Source organism: Strix uralensis, chromosome 2, assembly GCF_047716275.1.
Source record: "Strix uralensis isolate ZFMK-TIS-50842 chromosome 2, bStrUra1, whole genome shotgun sequence".
NCBI classification, from domain to species: Eukaryota; Metazoa; Chordata; class Aves; order Strigiformes; family Strigidae; genus Strix; species Strix uralensis.
In genome coordinates this window covers 118,727,344-118,744,904 of record NC_133973.1, presented here as the reverse complement: position 1 = coordinate 118,744,904, position 17,561 = coordinate 118,727,344, and the positions used below count along the sequence as shown (strand labels likewise).

The 17,561-nt window shown below is 40.6% G+C and overlaps 1 protein-coding gene across 5 annotated transcripts in view; it reads right to left on the bottom strand.

Moving 5' to 3' along the window:
* The window catches only part of ZDHHC20 (zDHHC palmitoyltransferase 20), a 49,254-nt gene that overhangs the window by 27,012 nt on the left and 4,681 nt on the right, over positions 1–17,561 (bottom strand). For 3 of the 5 annotated variants that reach the window (XR_012627708.1, XM_074860051.1, XM_074860052.1), the window contains exons 2-3: positions 10,990–11,017; positions 3,655–3,681 (exon numbers count right to left, since the gene is read on the bottom strand). Coding sequence is in view for 4 of the 5 variants with exons in the window: in XM_074860051.1 (XP_074716152.1) it covers positions 3,655–3,681; positions 10,990–11,017 (55 nt within the window). In the remaining variant the exon portion in view is untranslated. The remainder of the gene's footprint in view (positions 1–3,654; positions 3,682–10,989; positions 11,018–17,561) is intronic. The other 2 variants (XM_074860053.1, XM_074860054.1) reach the window with 1 other exon arrangement.

Genomic DNA, 17,561 nt, shown 5'->3' with positions numbered 1-17,561 from the left:
TGTGATGCGGTTGCCTTAACGACCAGAGACCCAGACCTTACGACCTGGGAAGCTTCTTCCAATCTTGCTTCCTCTAACAGTTTCTTTTACCACTTGTTAAAAGCAAACAGATCAGTTATGCCAGAACAGCAAACCTCAGAAAAGAAGTCATACCAAACATTTACATTATTTTCACTATATTATCTTCAGTTGCAGGAAGAAGGAAGCTTGACCTACTTTCCCATGTACATAAAGAGAGTCCCTTTAAGAAGCCGTATGATACACTTCATGGATGGCAGAACAGGCTCAAAACTTTGGGAACTTCCAAGAGCTCAGAAAATGCTTGTGTACAGTCACAGAAGATGTGGTCTTAATTCATCACCTTTCAGGATTTCCATTGCTTGTTGCAGTAAAAAAAACCCAAACAAACTGTATTTGAGCTTTCTTCAGAGAATTACAGTTTTTACCTTTGCCTCTGACTCCTCCAACCTTACAGATAGATATGGCAAATTTTCAGTTGTGGAGCTGACTGAAAATGCAAGAAGCAAAACCTTTTTTCTAAAGCCATCCTAAAACTGTCATCCTGATAGGAAAGAATTTGTATCACTGTACCAGGCACTGCATAATTAGAAATTGTCTGTTACTGAAAATCTACTATACACATTCAAACATAATGCAGTTCAGCAATTAAAGTATGAGAAAATGGTTTGGAAAAAAGGAGAAACAGACACAAAGTTGGAGTGGAATTAGCTGCACAGATCAGAGCTTCAGGGGAGAAGAAGATGAGAGGAGCTGAATAGAAGGAAAGAGGAAATGAGATGCAGAGGAGGGCAGGGCACAGCAAAACTAACTTATATAGTTATTAAACAGTTCTATTCTGTTGATAAAAATCACCCCCTGAATTCAGATTCTTTGAAGGATTATTTTTAGTGCACACACAATACTTCAAACAGCAGAACCTCAAAAGTGTTGTCACAGGCTCTAAATGTCCCAACAACACACAGAATAACAGGTACCAAGGGTACAGATCTGTGCCAGTGCTAGCAGTATTTAATAGAAACAGGCAGCTGTTAAAGCGCTCTTGCAATAACTGAGAGCTTGCAATCTGTCACCATCATTAAAAGCCAAGGGCCTGTCCTCAGTAGCCAAACCGAAGCAATTTAAGGAAGAGCAAGCCTTTCACAGCTATTCCAGTGATGGGCACCACCTAGTCTAGAGGAGAAAGAGCCTGCAACTGGCAGTCCATACTGGCCCTGTACTGCGTAAATTCTTGCTTCTTTTCCCACTTTTGCGGTGCCATTCCTACTGTGATTTCAGGATCTGTCCTGTCAGTGCTCCCCAAGAAATAAGAGGGAGGGAAGATACCATTTTTGATGGCTTTACTTTGGCAGTTCATCTAGCCACTGTTTTGGGTAGCATAGTACTCCCTGAAGCATCTTGCATCAGTTTCCAGTACAAATATAAACGAGACTCATTTCTATTCAGCTCTTTTTCTTGTAATTACAAGCTAGACAGAAAATACGTCAAAAACCTCAAACCCCAATATCTGCCAGTTTAGTCAGACTCAGAGTCATGAGGAAGTCCTGGCTAAGCTAAGGGAATCCAGGATTCTTGGTGCCATGCTGTAACCAAATGAAGTCACTTCTCCTTAAAGGCACTGATGCATATTAGAACGTAATTTATGCCCTCAGGAGGACAATGTCTTAAGACATGCTCTCAGAATCCTCCTAAAATATGCTAAGGCCTCCTAAGATTTGCCCTTAACATGCTTTTCTGAATCATTCTTAATACTACTTCCAAGACAGAGTTGGATTACAGAAAGGTAATAATATATAACAGAAGTATTTTATATTGTTAAGAGAGATTCACAGTTGACTTTATTCCCCTATCCTAATGGATAAAAATCTAGACAAGAATATGAAATTATAAAGAAACAATTAGCCTTAATGGGGTGAAGCAATAGCCACTAATTTAATCAAAAGTTGTAATTAAGTACTAGTGTAAAAGGATTTGAACACAATACACTGAAATATGGAGCAAAATATACCTGCTAAGATGAACATTATTGATTTACATAGCAATGTTACTGGTACTTTGGCCTTCTGACTCTTCTGATGTTATTTCCTGGCTATTGAGAGTTAGCTTGTAAGAACTTTATAAAAGTTATGATAGCTTTCTTTTCAAATAAAAAAAGACTTCACATCTCATTTTAAGATCAACCTCCATGGTAAAGAAATTCGTGCATACAGGATGCCTATGACATGCTTTAGAATTGAAGATGCAAGAAATGTGCAGGTGACAACTACTAAAAGCCTAACAGTCAGGTTCCAACGATGCTGTCAGTCTCATTAATTAATCAAGTATTTTTCTTCTCTAGATTTAAGAGCACCTGCTTCAGTCAGACAGGCACCACATTTGTATGAAAGCCAGAGACCTGACTATCCAACATCAACATCAGTGCTCTGCCAGGCTTCCTTATCTGAGACATGGATCTTGCCTTTCCAGAAGAAACTAGAAAGTGAAACTTATTCATATACAGGTCAACAGTAAAGCACAGCAGCAATCTGCAGAATTTTGTGAAGTCTAGGTGAAGCCCAGCTGTACAGTGTGATGCAAAAATCCAGGGTAAGACACAGCTCCCATCTTGAATTGCTTAGTTTATTTTGGAGTTTTTCCCATTCTTTTACCTCTTCATTAGAGCATGAAAGAGGACAGGTTCCATCAAGGATCCTTCCTTTCACAGTGTTCTCCTGGATGTTCTCCACCAGGAAGAAAACTGCTAGATTAGCTCCAAATTCTATTGCTCTTCTGCAAAAATATTTAAGAGATGAGAACTTCTTACCACTGGTCTCACACTCTGAGGACAGCCCTCTGTGGATAGTCAAAATGCAAATCTATGTTTAATCTACCACTCATGTCCCCCATAAGCTGAAATGAACTCCCAAACAAATATCCCATCAATAACTTCTATTTCTACAGGAAAAAAAAAAAAAATTAAAAAAACCCTGTATTTTGAACTTCTGGAATCTAATTATCCTTTAGACTAGTTTTTGTTAACACTTAAAAGTGGCAGAGCAAGAATGCTGGAATTTTTTTGGTCAGTTTGTATCTCTGTAAGTACTACCCACCGTGGCGTATACTTGCCAAGGCTAATACGAAAACTTAAGTTTCTCAAAACAAGGTCTTAACCACTTGACCTGGAATTTAAAATTATAATGTGCAGCCACCTTTGAAATGATTGCATTTTGCACAGTTCTAACCAGTCCTAAAGAATGGGGTTCTGAGGAATTTGGTAATCTGGTTTGGAAAATAGCAAGCAGTAGAGCAACAATTCTTCCCCTTCCAGAAGTCTTTCAGGTCATAGGATGTGTTCAGGAATAAACAGAAAATGGACTTGTGGATCTGCTGCAGTTCCTTCTCTCTTCTCCTTTTTCTGTTCTTACAAGGTACCCATTTAAAAATATTTGCAAACCTAAATCATAGTTGCATCATGCAAGGTCTTGTCATCATCCCAAGCTTGTGGTACTAGAAGCTAAACAGACTCAACCTCACAATATTTACCTTGTTTCTTAGCACTAATCTACTCACTACACAGAGCTTACATGTAAAGGAGTCCCTTAAGACTTGCATGCAACAAAACTATTCACATCTTCAAAAAAATAAAGAAAATATTACCTTTTTCTGCAGTTGAAGAAATAGTAACTGGAAGAGAAAAAAAAAGAGACATGGTAAGTGCTAAGTAAATCCATATTGAATCAAATATTTAGCTAGAAGTGAGATATATATGAGATAGCTGACTTGTTCCAAAGCGTACTTCAGGTGTTAGTAGAGCCTCCCTACCCCACTGTGGGGTAAAACTGGAGTTAGTTTTCCTCCTGCCAGCTCTTCAGGCTTGGCAAGTCAGTGGAAGATCTGAAGAGATCCAGTTCTCTGCAGTAATCAGTGAGCACACTCCTTTTCACAGACATTAATTAGATCACAATTTATGCATGTTCCTCTTCAGACACGCACCTAGCAGAGTTTTCTGAGTCAACAACTAGGCTAACAGGTGTACCACTGGAAAGCAAAAATTTAAATAAAAGAAGTTCTTACAGAAGTCCCTGTGAAACTGTTACATGTAACCTACTTCCCTCTCTCAGTTTTTTTCCCTACCACTTCTCTCTTTCCGTCACATGCTATTTTTGACTTTTTTCCCCTGACCTGAATTCTTCAGGCATAATTAAAACCTCTCCACTTCCTTCTCTCCTACATCCTCATCTCTTTTCATCTCAACAGCAAATTCTATTGTTCAAATCTACCTTGTATACTGCCTGACTCCTCCTGCCCTCAGACTCCTCCAAAACCTTCACACTTCATTCATCAGTTCAGGTAAGATGCTGAACAGAGAGCTGCTGTACTTATTGGATTGCTTTGTTCGTATCGCTCCCCTCGCTGGATCTCTTCCTTAGACACTGAATTCCTGGAATTCAATGAGGAAATGATCTTTTCCAGACTCTTCATCTTATACAGCAAATTTAAGCTTCTGGTCGTCAGCATGAGCAAAAGGTTAACAGAGCACACCCTGCCTACTACAGTTCACCTCACTCCACAGTCTCTTCTCTTTCAGCTCTGACATTTCTACAGTCATTAGTCTGTGTGACAGTTCAAAAGAGCTTTTTCCTGACGCACACTAGAGTCTTAAATCTGCAGCAGTTCAGTATGTATTGCAGACTTCCTTCTGAAGGATTACTCTGGTCACAGAGGCATGTGTCTCACTTAACTACAGGTATCTGTAATAAAAGGGTCTGCAACTATAATATGCAACCGTGCCTCTTTTTATAGTCAACAAGAGACATAATGAGGTGATACCTCAGTGTATAGATGACCCTTTTTTGTTCAGATATGTGGTTTTGGTTAGTTCCCCCCCCTTCCTTAAAATATCCACTCAGCACCCTCCATCTGTCCATGGAAGCCTTCACAAAGTTAATGGAAAAGGTTCCAGTTCCTTCCACCTAAAGAAGGAAGAAATTACCATTTAGACTAGAACAAGGTTGGCTTCAAACTAGAGGAGGTCAATCCTAAAGAACAGCTTTATTTCATATTAGTTATGCATACTTGCACATTCTCCCCTGCCCCCTCCCCCTGCCGTGTTTCTCTCTGAAACAAGGACACAATCCACACAGAGAAACGGACCCGAAGCACACTTTTACTTGCAAAATATGCACGTAAATATAAGAACACGTCCAGCTGAGTCATGATACAGTCTCAGTACTACTTCACCGCATGCTAAAGAAGTCACATTATTAAAGCAAATCCTAGGAGTGTTTTTGCTTGAAATTTTACAAATGCATTATTTCCCCAGTTAAAACTTTTTCAACAACACAAAGAGAAGATAAAAATCATTTAAAAGGTGGAAATTAAAACAAGCTGGGTGAGTGAATAGGGTTATTTGCTCAACTTCAAAAAAAATACTGAAGTACTTTAGATTAAGTTTTGTCTTTGGCTCCTCATATATCTTAAGTAAACACCTTTGCACACAGCTGGACAAACATGTATTTCCCTAGACAAGAAATATAAAAAGTTCTTAATTATCCTCTAATGGGATGGGAGAACATAGATATTTATAAAACTACAGCAATTTTTTGGTAAGTAATTCTGGTTAAAGCACTCCATAACCTGTAGCCTCACTTCTGCTCTCAGCACAAACCAAAATTGTGAGTCAAATTTGATGTTTGAAGACTCAAAATAATGAATAGTCTTTACATGCAGAAAAAAAAAGCTTAAGATTATATCACCTGTGAGACTTCATCAAAAAGATCCCTAAATAAACTTCATAAAAATTAATTAAAGCTTCACAGCACCAGGAAGATAATTTTCTCTTTCGTATCTAGGTCCCTTAGGTCAGAATGCAGTTATTAGACTGTGCAGAACAATTTTACTTCGGCAAACTCCTGCAGTTTGAGGTAAAAGCCAACACTGAAAGGCTTGTGATTGTCATCCTGCCTTGTCATCCTCATGAAACAAGTAATAAAAGATGGGCAGTTCTCTTCTGTCTCAGTTCATGCAAGTTAAGTGTTTCTGTTATATCCCTTTCGTTGTTGTTACTCCCATGTCAAATAAATGGACAACAATCCTACCATTCGTCCAAATTCACTCAGCAAATGGCAAATCAACCATTTTACAGGATCTTTACGCTACATAGCAAAGCCTTCCTTTAAATAAGTTAATATTTAATCTTTACATAAACCAGACCTTTAAGTATTTGCTAGGCTGGCAATGTAACAAGCAGCTTTATACCATCAAGAAATCAATTCCAGCTTTTGAACTCTGGTTCAGGGAAAAAAAAACCCACAGAATAATACATTACCACTGTGGCCCTCCATACCTGGCCTGTAGTTCAAGTCACAAGCTTCGCTCTCTGTGGCTTTTCTCCTCTACTGCTTCTAACTACATCGATACTGCCATCAGCTTCTGCTAAATTAGTACGATTTTTACTTCAAACATTTCTAAAATACAGTTTCTTGTTTGGGGGGTTGGGATGGGGGGAAAAAGCAGTGCTGCCTTTTTGCTTATCAACATTTTTTTGAACAAAATAAGCACTGCATACTATTTATATGTTAACCTCAGGATGCAAGAGCAGTATACACTATATCAGATGCATCAGCACAAGTTACCACCTTCAGCACTGCAATCAACACAAACCTGTCCATATTTCAGGAATGTAAGCATTGCAAAACAGCTGTTCTTTTGAGGATTTTAAAATGTATCCCTATATTAGTCTACTGCTCAGCTACAAAAGGAAAAATAAGAACAAAAATATTCTTAGGACTGGCTTCTTAAAATTACATTTCTGGTTTCTCAAGAAGACTTACGAAGTTCTAGCAAGATATTAGGGAAGGATAAAAATACGGACAGTGAGAGCTGCAGTTCACTTCATTGCAAAGAGCTCAGAAGCCAGTGAGTTTCCACTATGGCCTCTTAATTTCAAAGGATTCAACATCTCAGCATTTCAGCACCAAGCAAGTCGAACACAGTGAATGAGCTCTGTCTGACTGCAGTGCAGGGCTTTACCTTGGCTACCTCAGGGTTCCCAAAACGGACCCAACTAAGCAAGGCTCTCAGCAAAGCCTGCCTGTGAAAAGAGGTAAACAAGCCTACGATGCACTTCATGCTGCTGCAGCTTGTGCAGGGATGTACAGGTCCAATACACTCCACCAGCTGGTCCTGCACCACTGAGCAGCTTACACATTGGACCTCCCAACACTCTGGGGTCACTGCAATAGGAAGAACACAAAACTAAGTATGTGGTTCCATTTTCTACAGAATACTACCTCCAAAATACATGATACAGCCTTTCATTAGGTTGGATTCAAATGCACTTTTTAGCTTGGTCCTCTTAGAGGGTAAGCAGAAATTCCAGGTTCGACTCTAACAGAGGAAAAAGTTGTCTTAGTTTTGATTTAGACACCTAGCATCACCCCTGGCAGAAAAGACACTTTTTCTTTCATGACCCCAGTTGTTCATTACACCTCTTTCTAGATACTCTTCCTTACATTGTTGTTTGTTATCTTTCATCTCACCTATGTCACAAGAATGAAAGAGGCGGAAGCCTATAGATTATCACAGGAAACAATCCTGCAGACATAGGGACATCATTAGTTGAGTAACAAATGAGACTGGGGGGAAAATGTCATTTGTTGGAAGCATACTTCTTGGAATATGAGCTGACAGAGGTGCAAATTTCAGAAAGCTTTGGAGAACTGTTTTAGCTGCTTCAAGGAAAGCTCCCAGAACATCTTGGAAGAACTTGTATGTTTAGAGAGCTAGTTTGCTTTCAGTTTCAGGCTTATTTTCAGGATTGCTATGAAGTGTTCAAGCACCTTTCAAATCACTGCATAATAGGAAAAAACCCAATCTCTCTATTCTGAGGCAAAGAGGTGGAACGATCTGCCAAGACCCTGCAAGAGGTGGAATGATCTGCCAAGACCTTGCAAGAGGCATGCTAAAAGACAACACATTCGCCTTCACCGTGGAAGAAAATAACCCCACCACTCTACAAAACCCACACACCACATCTCCCTACTCTCCTAAAAGGCATGTTCCAGTCAAAGCCAGATATGCTCCTTGCAGAGCAAGAAATTCAACTGCAACTAATGTACAAGTATAGAAAAGGAAAAGGACTGATCTTATTACTGACACGCTATGTTTATTTCCCCCTGTCCTCTCCCAGGATGGCTCCTAGCAGAAGCCATACTTTGGCTATACTGCAGCCTTTTCACAAATCTCAAGAGTAACATTCACATTTTGGCTGACATTCCTCATGGGTGGGAAGAAAGAGTGATAAATGTGCAATTGCATCCCTTCACCAGATGTACAGCCTTAACTTTGCTCAGTTTTTAAGGAAAAGGGTTAATATATATATATAGATGCATACACACACACATAGATATTTCCAGAAGTTACTAGTACTGAAACTCACCAGAAACTCCCCACAGGCACTACCCTATCTGCAAAGGCAAGCACCACTGACATTATCTCAAGTTTTTCATTTGTTCAGAGAATAGCATTTAATTGGAAGTATAACTCAGATTTATGGTAACATAATTCCCATTTGCAAATGCAGACCTTAATCACTCACAAGTAGATGGCAGAGACATCACTTACTGACACAAGTGGAACAATGAGTGAATTTCCCTGAGCAAATACTCATTTGACTTCTGTTACAGGGCAGCATCAGAGCATGAAGACCTTAGCACCTCTCCACTCTTCTCTAAAAGCCACAATTCTATGACCTTTCCACACTGAGCTATTCCGTGTTTCCTGACTGGTAGGCACCCACTAGGTGCTTTCTTCCCTGAGCAGCAAGGAGTTGTTTTTAGACAAATGACTCAAGACAACTGAGTTGACAGCATCATGTAGCCAAAAGCCAACGCAGGAAGATGCTGCCAGCTCCCTGGCAAAAGGCTATGGGGACTCGGGAACTGTGCACATGACTTGCCACCAGTTGGAATGAACGTCCTCTGCAGAAATTGGAGCCATATGAACGTAGAATTGTTTTATCTTCATATGATGTTAGACTGATGTATTTTTTTTACTCCAGTTCTCCAGGAATAGGACACGGGTTTCCCCCCAATGCACTGCTAGATAATTCAGAAAGTAATATTTTATAGAACGGTGAGGCAGGAGAGGTGGCTCCACAGGCCTTCATGCTGTGCTGGCATGAAGAAGTATGCACTGCCACACTGTGTGCCTGGCAGTCGGCAGCATGGGTGCACCATCGCCCAGTCTAACACAATGCTTGTCTCAGAGGCACCACCTGTGCAGGGGAGTATGAAGTTACCCCTCTTAACCATCTACCCACGCGCATGGTTTGTCCCCTATGGCAGACAAACAGCAAAAGCAAGCGCTTGCCTTCCCAGACACTTCAGGTTAGGTTTGAACTACCAATAAAGGCAAGTTTGAGTGATCACAACAGCAGGGAATTGCAGTGATGAATGGTGAACGGCAGTGAATGGTCTCTTGCTGTCCTGGGTTACACACAGTCATGAGAGGGAAAAGAAACCCTGCCAGGGCCACCGATGCCTTAAGGCAGTGCAGCCGTTTCCACAAGCACACCACAAGCACATGAGCTAGAGTCGAGACTCTTCACACACACTGTGCACAGCAACACCACTTGAGTGAGCTACTTCGCTTCTTCAAGTGATCACAAGATGATGCCTTCAAAGGCACTGCAGGGAGTGTGTGTGGGGGGAGAAATCTGGGGTGGGAGGAGAAAGGAGGAAGAAAACGCAGCCAGGGAAGAGAGACCTTGCTGCAAGGGCGATGCTCTGTTGTTTAATGGCCACCAGATTTTTTTATGTTGATTATCACCCTGCCCGTTGCTACAGGATTCAAAGAAGCATTATCACAGGGACAGGTAAAATGAATTAATATTTCAAATGAGGCAGTTCAAGCTGCACTGTAGACCTTTTTTGTTATTTGTTATCAGGCGTCATTATGATTTGTCATATGGTTAAAACAATATTAACACAATTCTTTCACTGTAACGAGTAACTTTGAGCAGCCAGAGGCTTGCTGCCCAGAAAACATTCTCTTATCACAATAATAAAGGAGTTTTTATTTAGCCAAGGTCTTTTCAGCCTCAATGCAGAGTACGTGCATAAATACAAAGAGGGCTACAGCAGAAATTAGCATAATCAATGCAAGATACTCCTTTGGTACTGAGTTACATTTAGCAATGAATTAAGCTATGACAACTGAAAAGATTTCTGCTGTATATTCTGGGAACAGTGAATTCTGTGCTACCACTTCCACAGTTCAAAAACACAACTACGAAGGCAGCTGACTTCTGGAACCCACAAAATCCTACAGATGGCTCCTTACTTCTGCCTCTACAAAATATTCTTGAAAGTTATACCACAGGTCTCCTAATGGTCTTCTCACTGAGGGTACCTGCACATTTTAAATTATTTCAAAACCAAGAGTTACGCTTGGTTAGGATGCAGGAGGAAGTGTTGCCAGGTCTTAACCTTGCTGTCCCGCAGTTGTGTCCGCACTAAGAACCATAAGGTATTAAGAAACGTATCAGCCCAAATAACAGAAGGCTTTTTCTGCATATGAAGTTAGCATTCAGCTGCAGCAACCTACCAGGTTTGTTGTCCCTGAAAAGCCCTATTCCCTGAGAAGCACTATTCACTTTCAATTTACCATAATTGCTCAAAGAAACCTAATGTAATTTGATTTTCTTCAGCTATTTAATCACTATTGCCACTGCTCATTCTGTTTGCATTTTGATGGATTTTAAACCCTAGCATTACTTCTTAAATGCTTTCCTCAGCTGCTTACTCAAATTACTGGACTTTCTTCATTCAGTTCTTTCCCAAAATTTCTACTTTATCATAACAATAACAGCTTTATCACTCAGTAGTTTGGAAGTGCTGCACATAAATTGTTTGCAATATTGCCTTTAAGCTATCAGACACAGCCAAAAGAAAGCTTGGTTTCTTCTTGAGAGACAAAGAGAGCTCTTACTTGCACGAGTCAGTGAGCTATGCTCCCTCTGCCGCATTGGGGAATAGGAAAAAAAAGAATCAGCAGAAAGGCATGGAAACTCAGAAGCATCTGAGTGGAGCTAGCTTAAGTCCACACCACTAATTAATTACATTTACATTTGAAGGAGGGGTATTTACACTCAGGCTGGCCAGATCAAGCTCACAGTAACACTACACTAGAGTATCTGGGTATGTGAAAGAGCTTTTTGTGTTAGAAGTAACTCCAGCGGTTCTGTAGTTAAGACACTACCAGGACACTTGCAAGAAATAGGAGAGACAAACAGGATAATCAGCTGGTGTTGACAGAGTGCTAGTATCGTATGTTGTACAGAGTTGTCTGATGCATGCTGCACAAGATTAGGTGTTCTGCAGTTAACAGTAGAAATCATCAATATACTTAAAGTAAAAAAACAAAACAAAAAAACTCGTCCAACCAAAAAACAACATACAATTCATTCTCGTAACAGAATTTTTCAGGTAATTAAGGAGCTACCATCAGAAAAAGGAACACTCTTCACTAATTCATAGTTGTGACTGCCAGTCAATACCTGCCTTGAATATTAAGGTCAAAGCTGACTGTCTTATGGCTCAGAACACTACTAGTAAATCCATTTACTTCTACTCTAGACAGCTGAAAATAGAACGACAGTCTTTATTTAGCTATTCCGCACAGCTGTGAGGTATGACAGCAGAAGAGCAGAGGTACCAGCCTGTGGGGAACAAAAATTCGAGACACAGCTGCTGTGACCTGCAGACATGAACCATTGCCCAGTGGCAAGAACATCAGCAGACAGTAGGGATCTGCTTTGTTAATCAGGCACCCTTCTTTGCATTTAGCTTCAGACTCTTCCAAAATCAGTTGTCTCCTTACTTACTGGCCCTGTTTGCAACAAGTGTTTGCTCAATACTAGGATAAAATCTCCTTGAAAAACTCCGTGGATAAAAATCTCCTTGTAAATCTCATTACAAAGTATTAGGAACCTCAGAGATGCATTAGGGCTCCCATCACAAAGCACTGGATCTAACAGAGCAGGACTGGCAACCTCTAGCAAAAAATGAGTTTGATGCATGCATGACACCTACTAAGAGAAGTAACTTTTGCTGACATCTTCCTAGAATATCACATATCATAATACAGTTGCAAGAATATCTACATTTGCAGGTGAAGTACTGGAGTATAATACACTGGTGGGAAATAATGTTTGTGAAGAACAAGAAATTATTGCCACTAGTTTTAACACATAAGTCAGGAACCATCTTGAGTTATGAAAAGTTAGATCAGGAAAGTGATTAATTCTAAACATTTAAGACTAAGTGTGCAGTGACCCAGACCCTTAAACTTGGTGTCTCCTGAAAAGCTACACAGAAACATAAACTGGGATGGGATCAGGAGGTACAGACGCTTGCCTGAAGACTCCAGAGAAGCTGTGCAAGCAAGAGGAGCACGGTGTCAGCAGCAGGAAAGGAGACTATCACAAAACCAGGCAGCTGAGGCATGGCAGCACAGCTCCTGATGCCTTGTATGTGCCTAATGGCCAGACTGTCGTTTCTGCTCATGAACAGATCCCTGGTTCCACTCCTAACGGCTCCTTGGCAATAGGGTTTCCCAAGTGGCTCTGCAAGTGTGAGAAGTAGGGAGAAACATCGAATCTTTACAAGTTTGAGAATGTAAATAGAAAAAAGTCACACAAAAGAGAGAAAATGACTGAATCTAGTGTTCAATGGTCTGTAAGCTTCCCTTTGTCTAAATTCATAATTTAAATTATGAATTATTAAACAAGTTCAAGCCTACCGTCTGCACCAACTGTCCTTTAGCTTTATCTCTGCGGGTATCTACCCTGCAACACAGCAAGTAGTATCTCTGTATGCAATTACCAGGCTCAACTCAAGCTTTTTAAAATATATACTTATTTAAAAAACAACAACATGAAACTTAAGGAGCATTAGATTAAACTGATAAAAATACACACACACAAAACATCCCCACAAAAATCCTATGCACAACTTGCATCCTTTTCCAGATACAGTAAAAAAAGACCTGCATGTTAGTTACGTAGGATTTTTCAAAACAGAACAGAAATCAAGTTTTGATGTTTTGGGCTCCTTTGCGATGTTCGGGTAAATCCGCATGTCACAAACCCATAGATGTGAAAGCCTTCAGGTACCATCAATCCCAGCATTGTGGAAATAATACACTTTGCTTCTCTTTTTTTAGTCCAAACTTGACAAACCTAAAAGCAATGACTACTTGTCAACAGGTTCTCTACATTCACACTCTGACAAGGCAGTAGCTGAGGGACTTAACATGTTAAGTCTACCACAGACAACTGCAGATCACCTTATAAAGTAACCGTTTAGGTCCCTTCAAAACCAAATCATGTCTGTTCCTCTCAAGGTCACTAGGAGGAAAAGGGAGGAAGAGAAGAAAAGGGAGGAAGAGAAGAAAAGGGAGGAAGAGAAGAAAAGGGAGGAAGAGAAGAAAAGGGAGGAAGAGAAGAAAAGGGAGGAAGAGAAGAAAAGGGAGGAAGAGAAGAAAAGGGAGGAAGAGAAGAAAAGGGAGGAAGAGAAGAAAAGGGAGGAAGAGAAGAAAAGGGAGGAAGAGAAGAAAAGGGAGGAAGAGAAGAAAAGGGAGGAAGAGAAGAAAAGGGAGGAAGAGAAGAAAAGGGAGGAAGAGAAGAAAAGGGAGGAAGAGAAGAAAAGGGAGGAAGAGAAGAAAAGGGAGGAAGAGAAGAAAAGGGAGGAAGAGAAGAAAAGGGAGGAAGAGAAGAAAAGGGAGGAAGAGAAGAAAAGGGAGGAAGAGAAGAAAAGGGAGGAAGAGAAGAAAAGGGAGGAAGAGAAGAAAAGGGAGGAAGAGAAGAAAAGGGAGGAAGAGAAGAAAAGGGAGGAAGAGAAGAAAAGGGAGGAAGAGAAGAAAAGGGAGGAAGAGAAGAAAAGGGAGGAAGAGAAGAAAAGGGAGGAAGAGAAGAAAAGGGAGGAAGAGAAGAAAAGGGAGGAAGAGAAGAAAAGGGAGGAAGAGAAGAAAAGGGAGGAAGAGAAGAAAAGGGAGGAAGAGAAGAAAAGGGAGGAAGAGAAGAAAAGGGAGGAAGAGAAGAAAAGGGAGGAAGAGAAGAAAAGGGAGGAAGAGAAGAAAAGGGAGGAAGAGAAGAAAAGGGAGGAAGAGAAGAAAAGGGAGGAAGAGAAGAAAAGGGAGGAAGAGAAGAAAAGGGAGGAAGAGAAGAAAAGGGAGGAAGAGAAGAAAAGGGAGGAAGAGAAGAAAAGGGAGGAAGAGAAGAAAAGGGAGGAAGAGAAGAAAAGGGAGGAAGAGAAGAAAAGGGAGGAAGAGAAGAAAAGGGAGGAAGAGAAGAAAAGGGAGGAAGAGAAGAAAAGGGAGGAAGAGAAGAAAAGGGAGGAAGAGAAGAAAAGGGAGGAAGAGAAGAAAAGGGAGGAAGAGAAGAAAAGGGAGGAAGAGAAGAAAAGGGAGGAAGAGAAGAAAAGGGAGGAAGAGAAGAAAAGGGAGGAAGAGAAGAAAAGGGAGGAAGAGAAGAAAAGGGAGGAAGAGAAGAAAAGGGAGGAAGAGAAGAAAAGGGAGGAAGAGAAGAAAAGGGAGGAAGAGAAGAAAAGGGAGGAAGAGAAGAAAAGGGAGGAAGAGAAGAAAAGGGAGGAAGAGAAGAAAAGGGAGGAAGAGAAGAAAAGGGAGGAAGAGAAGAAAAGGGAGGAAGAGAAGAAAAGGGAGGAAGAGAAGAAAAGGGAGGAAGAGAAGAAAAGGGAGGAAGAGAAGAAAAGGGAGGAAGAGAAGAAAAGGGAGGAAGAGAAGAAAAGGGAGGAAAAAAATCCCTGCTTCACAAGAAATGCAGAATTCCCCACTCTGGAGACAAACCCACGTCAGGATGCACAACCGAAATACCACAAATAAAAAAACCCTGCATAAAACCCTCACTCAATCTCTCTGTTAATCATATGATTAAAATGGTTCCGTGCTTCACATTTAAGACAATGCTGCACCATATATAGCATCAGAAAGCACACTGCAGAAACTGTAAAGGCAAAGCATGCTGTTCTTGTGATCCAGTTCTCTTCGACAATCTTGTAAGACAATTTTAATAGTCAAAAGGGAACATGAATAAGGAACGATGAGCCATTTGGTCTTTCAAAAAAAAAAGGAAAAGCAGAGGCTTGAAATGCTGCAGAGGAGGAACTTGATTTTTAGCACAGATAAGAGAAGACAGTCAAAGGTTAAGTAGGAGGCACTCCACTGAGGGTTGGGGGGGTAAGCAGAAAAGGGGGAAAAGTCTTTTTTTTTTTTTCTTCCCCTTGAGCCAGGACAGGAAGAGTTAAGCACACCCCACAGAAAACAATTTTGTGACAGTAGGAGGACTTAATATCGGGGAAGTGGCTAAAACAACAGATTTATTTGTTGTGGTCTCATTATCCCTTTTATACCTAATTCACCTTGGTGGAGATTCAGCTCACACAGAAAAGTGGCTTGTGGTTACTTCTCAAATGTTTCTATAAAACTTCATACAAACTAGTAAGAGAAAAATGGATACTCTTGTTCTGTCACAGGAAGAATATGCACCGGCTGGGGAGGAGTTAACGACTGAGTTGAAAACTCCATAAAAGCTGTTACAGGAAACTCAGGAACCTATAATTTATAATACTTATAAGGAAAGTACATGTCAAACCAGTATAAACTCTTACCAGTTGTAGGAAACTGTTGAACAAAAAGAGTTGGATAAACACTGACATGTTGAATGGGTGAAATACGAACGCCATGAACCCTCAAGCATTTACAGGCACAATTTTAGACAGACAACTGGGATTTTTCCTACTTCAATTTTCCATCACAGGCAGTTTCAAGTTCCAAAAGTAAGAGCAGGTACAGCACCATCCAAGTGTTTCACCAGCCACAGGTGCATGAGAACTCAGCTCAGACACCCGTCTTTGTTAACACTTTGATTATGGAAAGCACATCTACATTAACTCATAAAAATATGAGCTGCTAGAGAACAAAGTTTCAATTATTTAAATTTTGGCAGACAGCAGAACCTGAAGTTCACAATATGCAGAAGATCAATGACCTCAAAGGAATGTCTACTGAAAACATACACTTGAAATTCTGGTCCTCTTATCCATAGCAACTTGTAGGAAAACTGGGAGACTAGTAAGTAATGAAGTAATGTAAAACCCCTGACTAAAAACGAAAGTGACTTTTTAGTTCCCTGTTCTAACTGTAAAGGCAAACAGAAATCTCCTACTGTTGTTAGCAGAGAAAAACTTCAGAAAAGTTATTTTTCATAACCTTAAATACTCATACTATCCAAGCACTTTCAAACCAAGAACAAAAGCTTTACAGTCCACATCTAAAAGTGATCAGGAAGCACCGCAGGAATGAGTGATCACAGCTACAACAAAAGAGTAACAGCACAAGCAGCGTTCCTGCTTCGGCTCATACTTACTCAGCTCCCTGCTTTCCCTAAGCCCCTTCCTCCCTCCCCTACTCCAAAGCCATCCTGCCCACGGACCAGTTTCAGCCAAGTTTTGAAGCTCGATGGAGGTCTCACACTAAGTATATGCCCATAAGTTTCACCAAAGCTGTTGCACGGGTAGAAGAGACAAGTCCACGCTCCGTGTTAGGAAACTGCTGCTCCGGGCTCAGGCACTCATTTTCTGTCTGCCCCCCGGCAAGTTAAGGAACAGCAAACCAGCCACCGCACCACACTTCTTTTTGACCAAATGGTAACCAGGGATCAAGGAAATAGAGCTGTCAGGAATGGTTTAGCAAATACAGAGCAAAACTGATCACAGAGGGCTGGGGTGGGAACTGCAGCTAGAAGGCTGGGAGGGAGAAGAGGGATGGCGTCCTTCCACTGGCAGAAGAGTAGGAAGAGCAGACACAAGACAACTCCCCAGGAAAGCAGGCTGGCTAGTTCTGTTGGTCTTGGAAAAAATTTTTCATTAGAGGTCTGCCAAAAGAGCAGATTTCATGACATATAAAGGGCACGTGCCCACCCATCCTTATAAACTAATATGACCAATAGAGTGCAAAGCACCGTGTAAGACGATAAATAATCTTTCTAAACAAGTAGTCTAGTTTTCTGATACATGTGTATCCAGTCTGAGCACCTCAGCATGAATTCTACTTATTTATAATAACAGAAAATGTTCTAATTTAAGATGGTAAGATGCATGCTTGAGCTGAGACATTCAAGACAACTAAGTACATCCAAAGCGGTTCAATTTCTTTATTCTGAAATTCATGAGAGGCAAACATAGTTAACTGTTACAAATGATCTAACCTGTTTAATTTGCTGTTCCTTTTCTTGAAAGGTAACCCTCTTTTCCTACGGGAATGCTTTCTGCATGCTTAACATGCAAATGTTGTACTTCAGTGCTGATACTTTAGCTTTATCTGTAGTTTGAAATCAGAAGTTACTGACACACTGCTGTTAATATCACCTTGCCATTGCTTGATAGCTACCGCATTAGCATTTTCAGTAGAGATTTCTTCTGGAGGAGGCAGATGGAATTACCTTCTCTCTGTTTATGCAACAGACTCTTCAAACAGGAGCATTA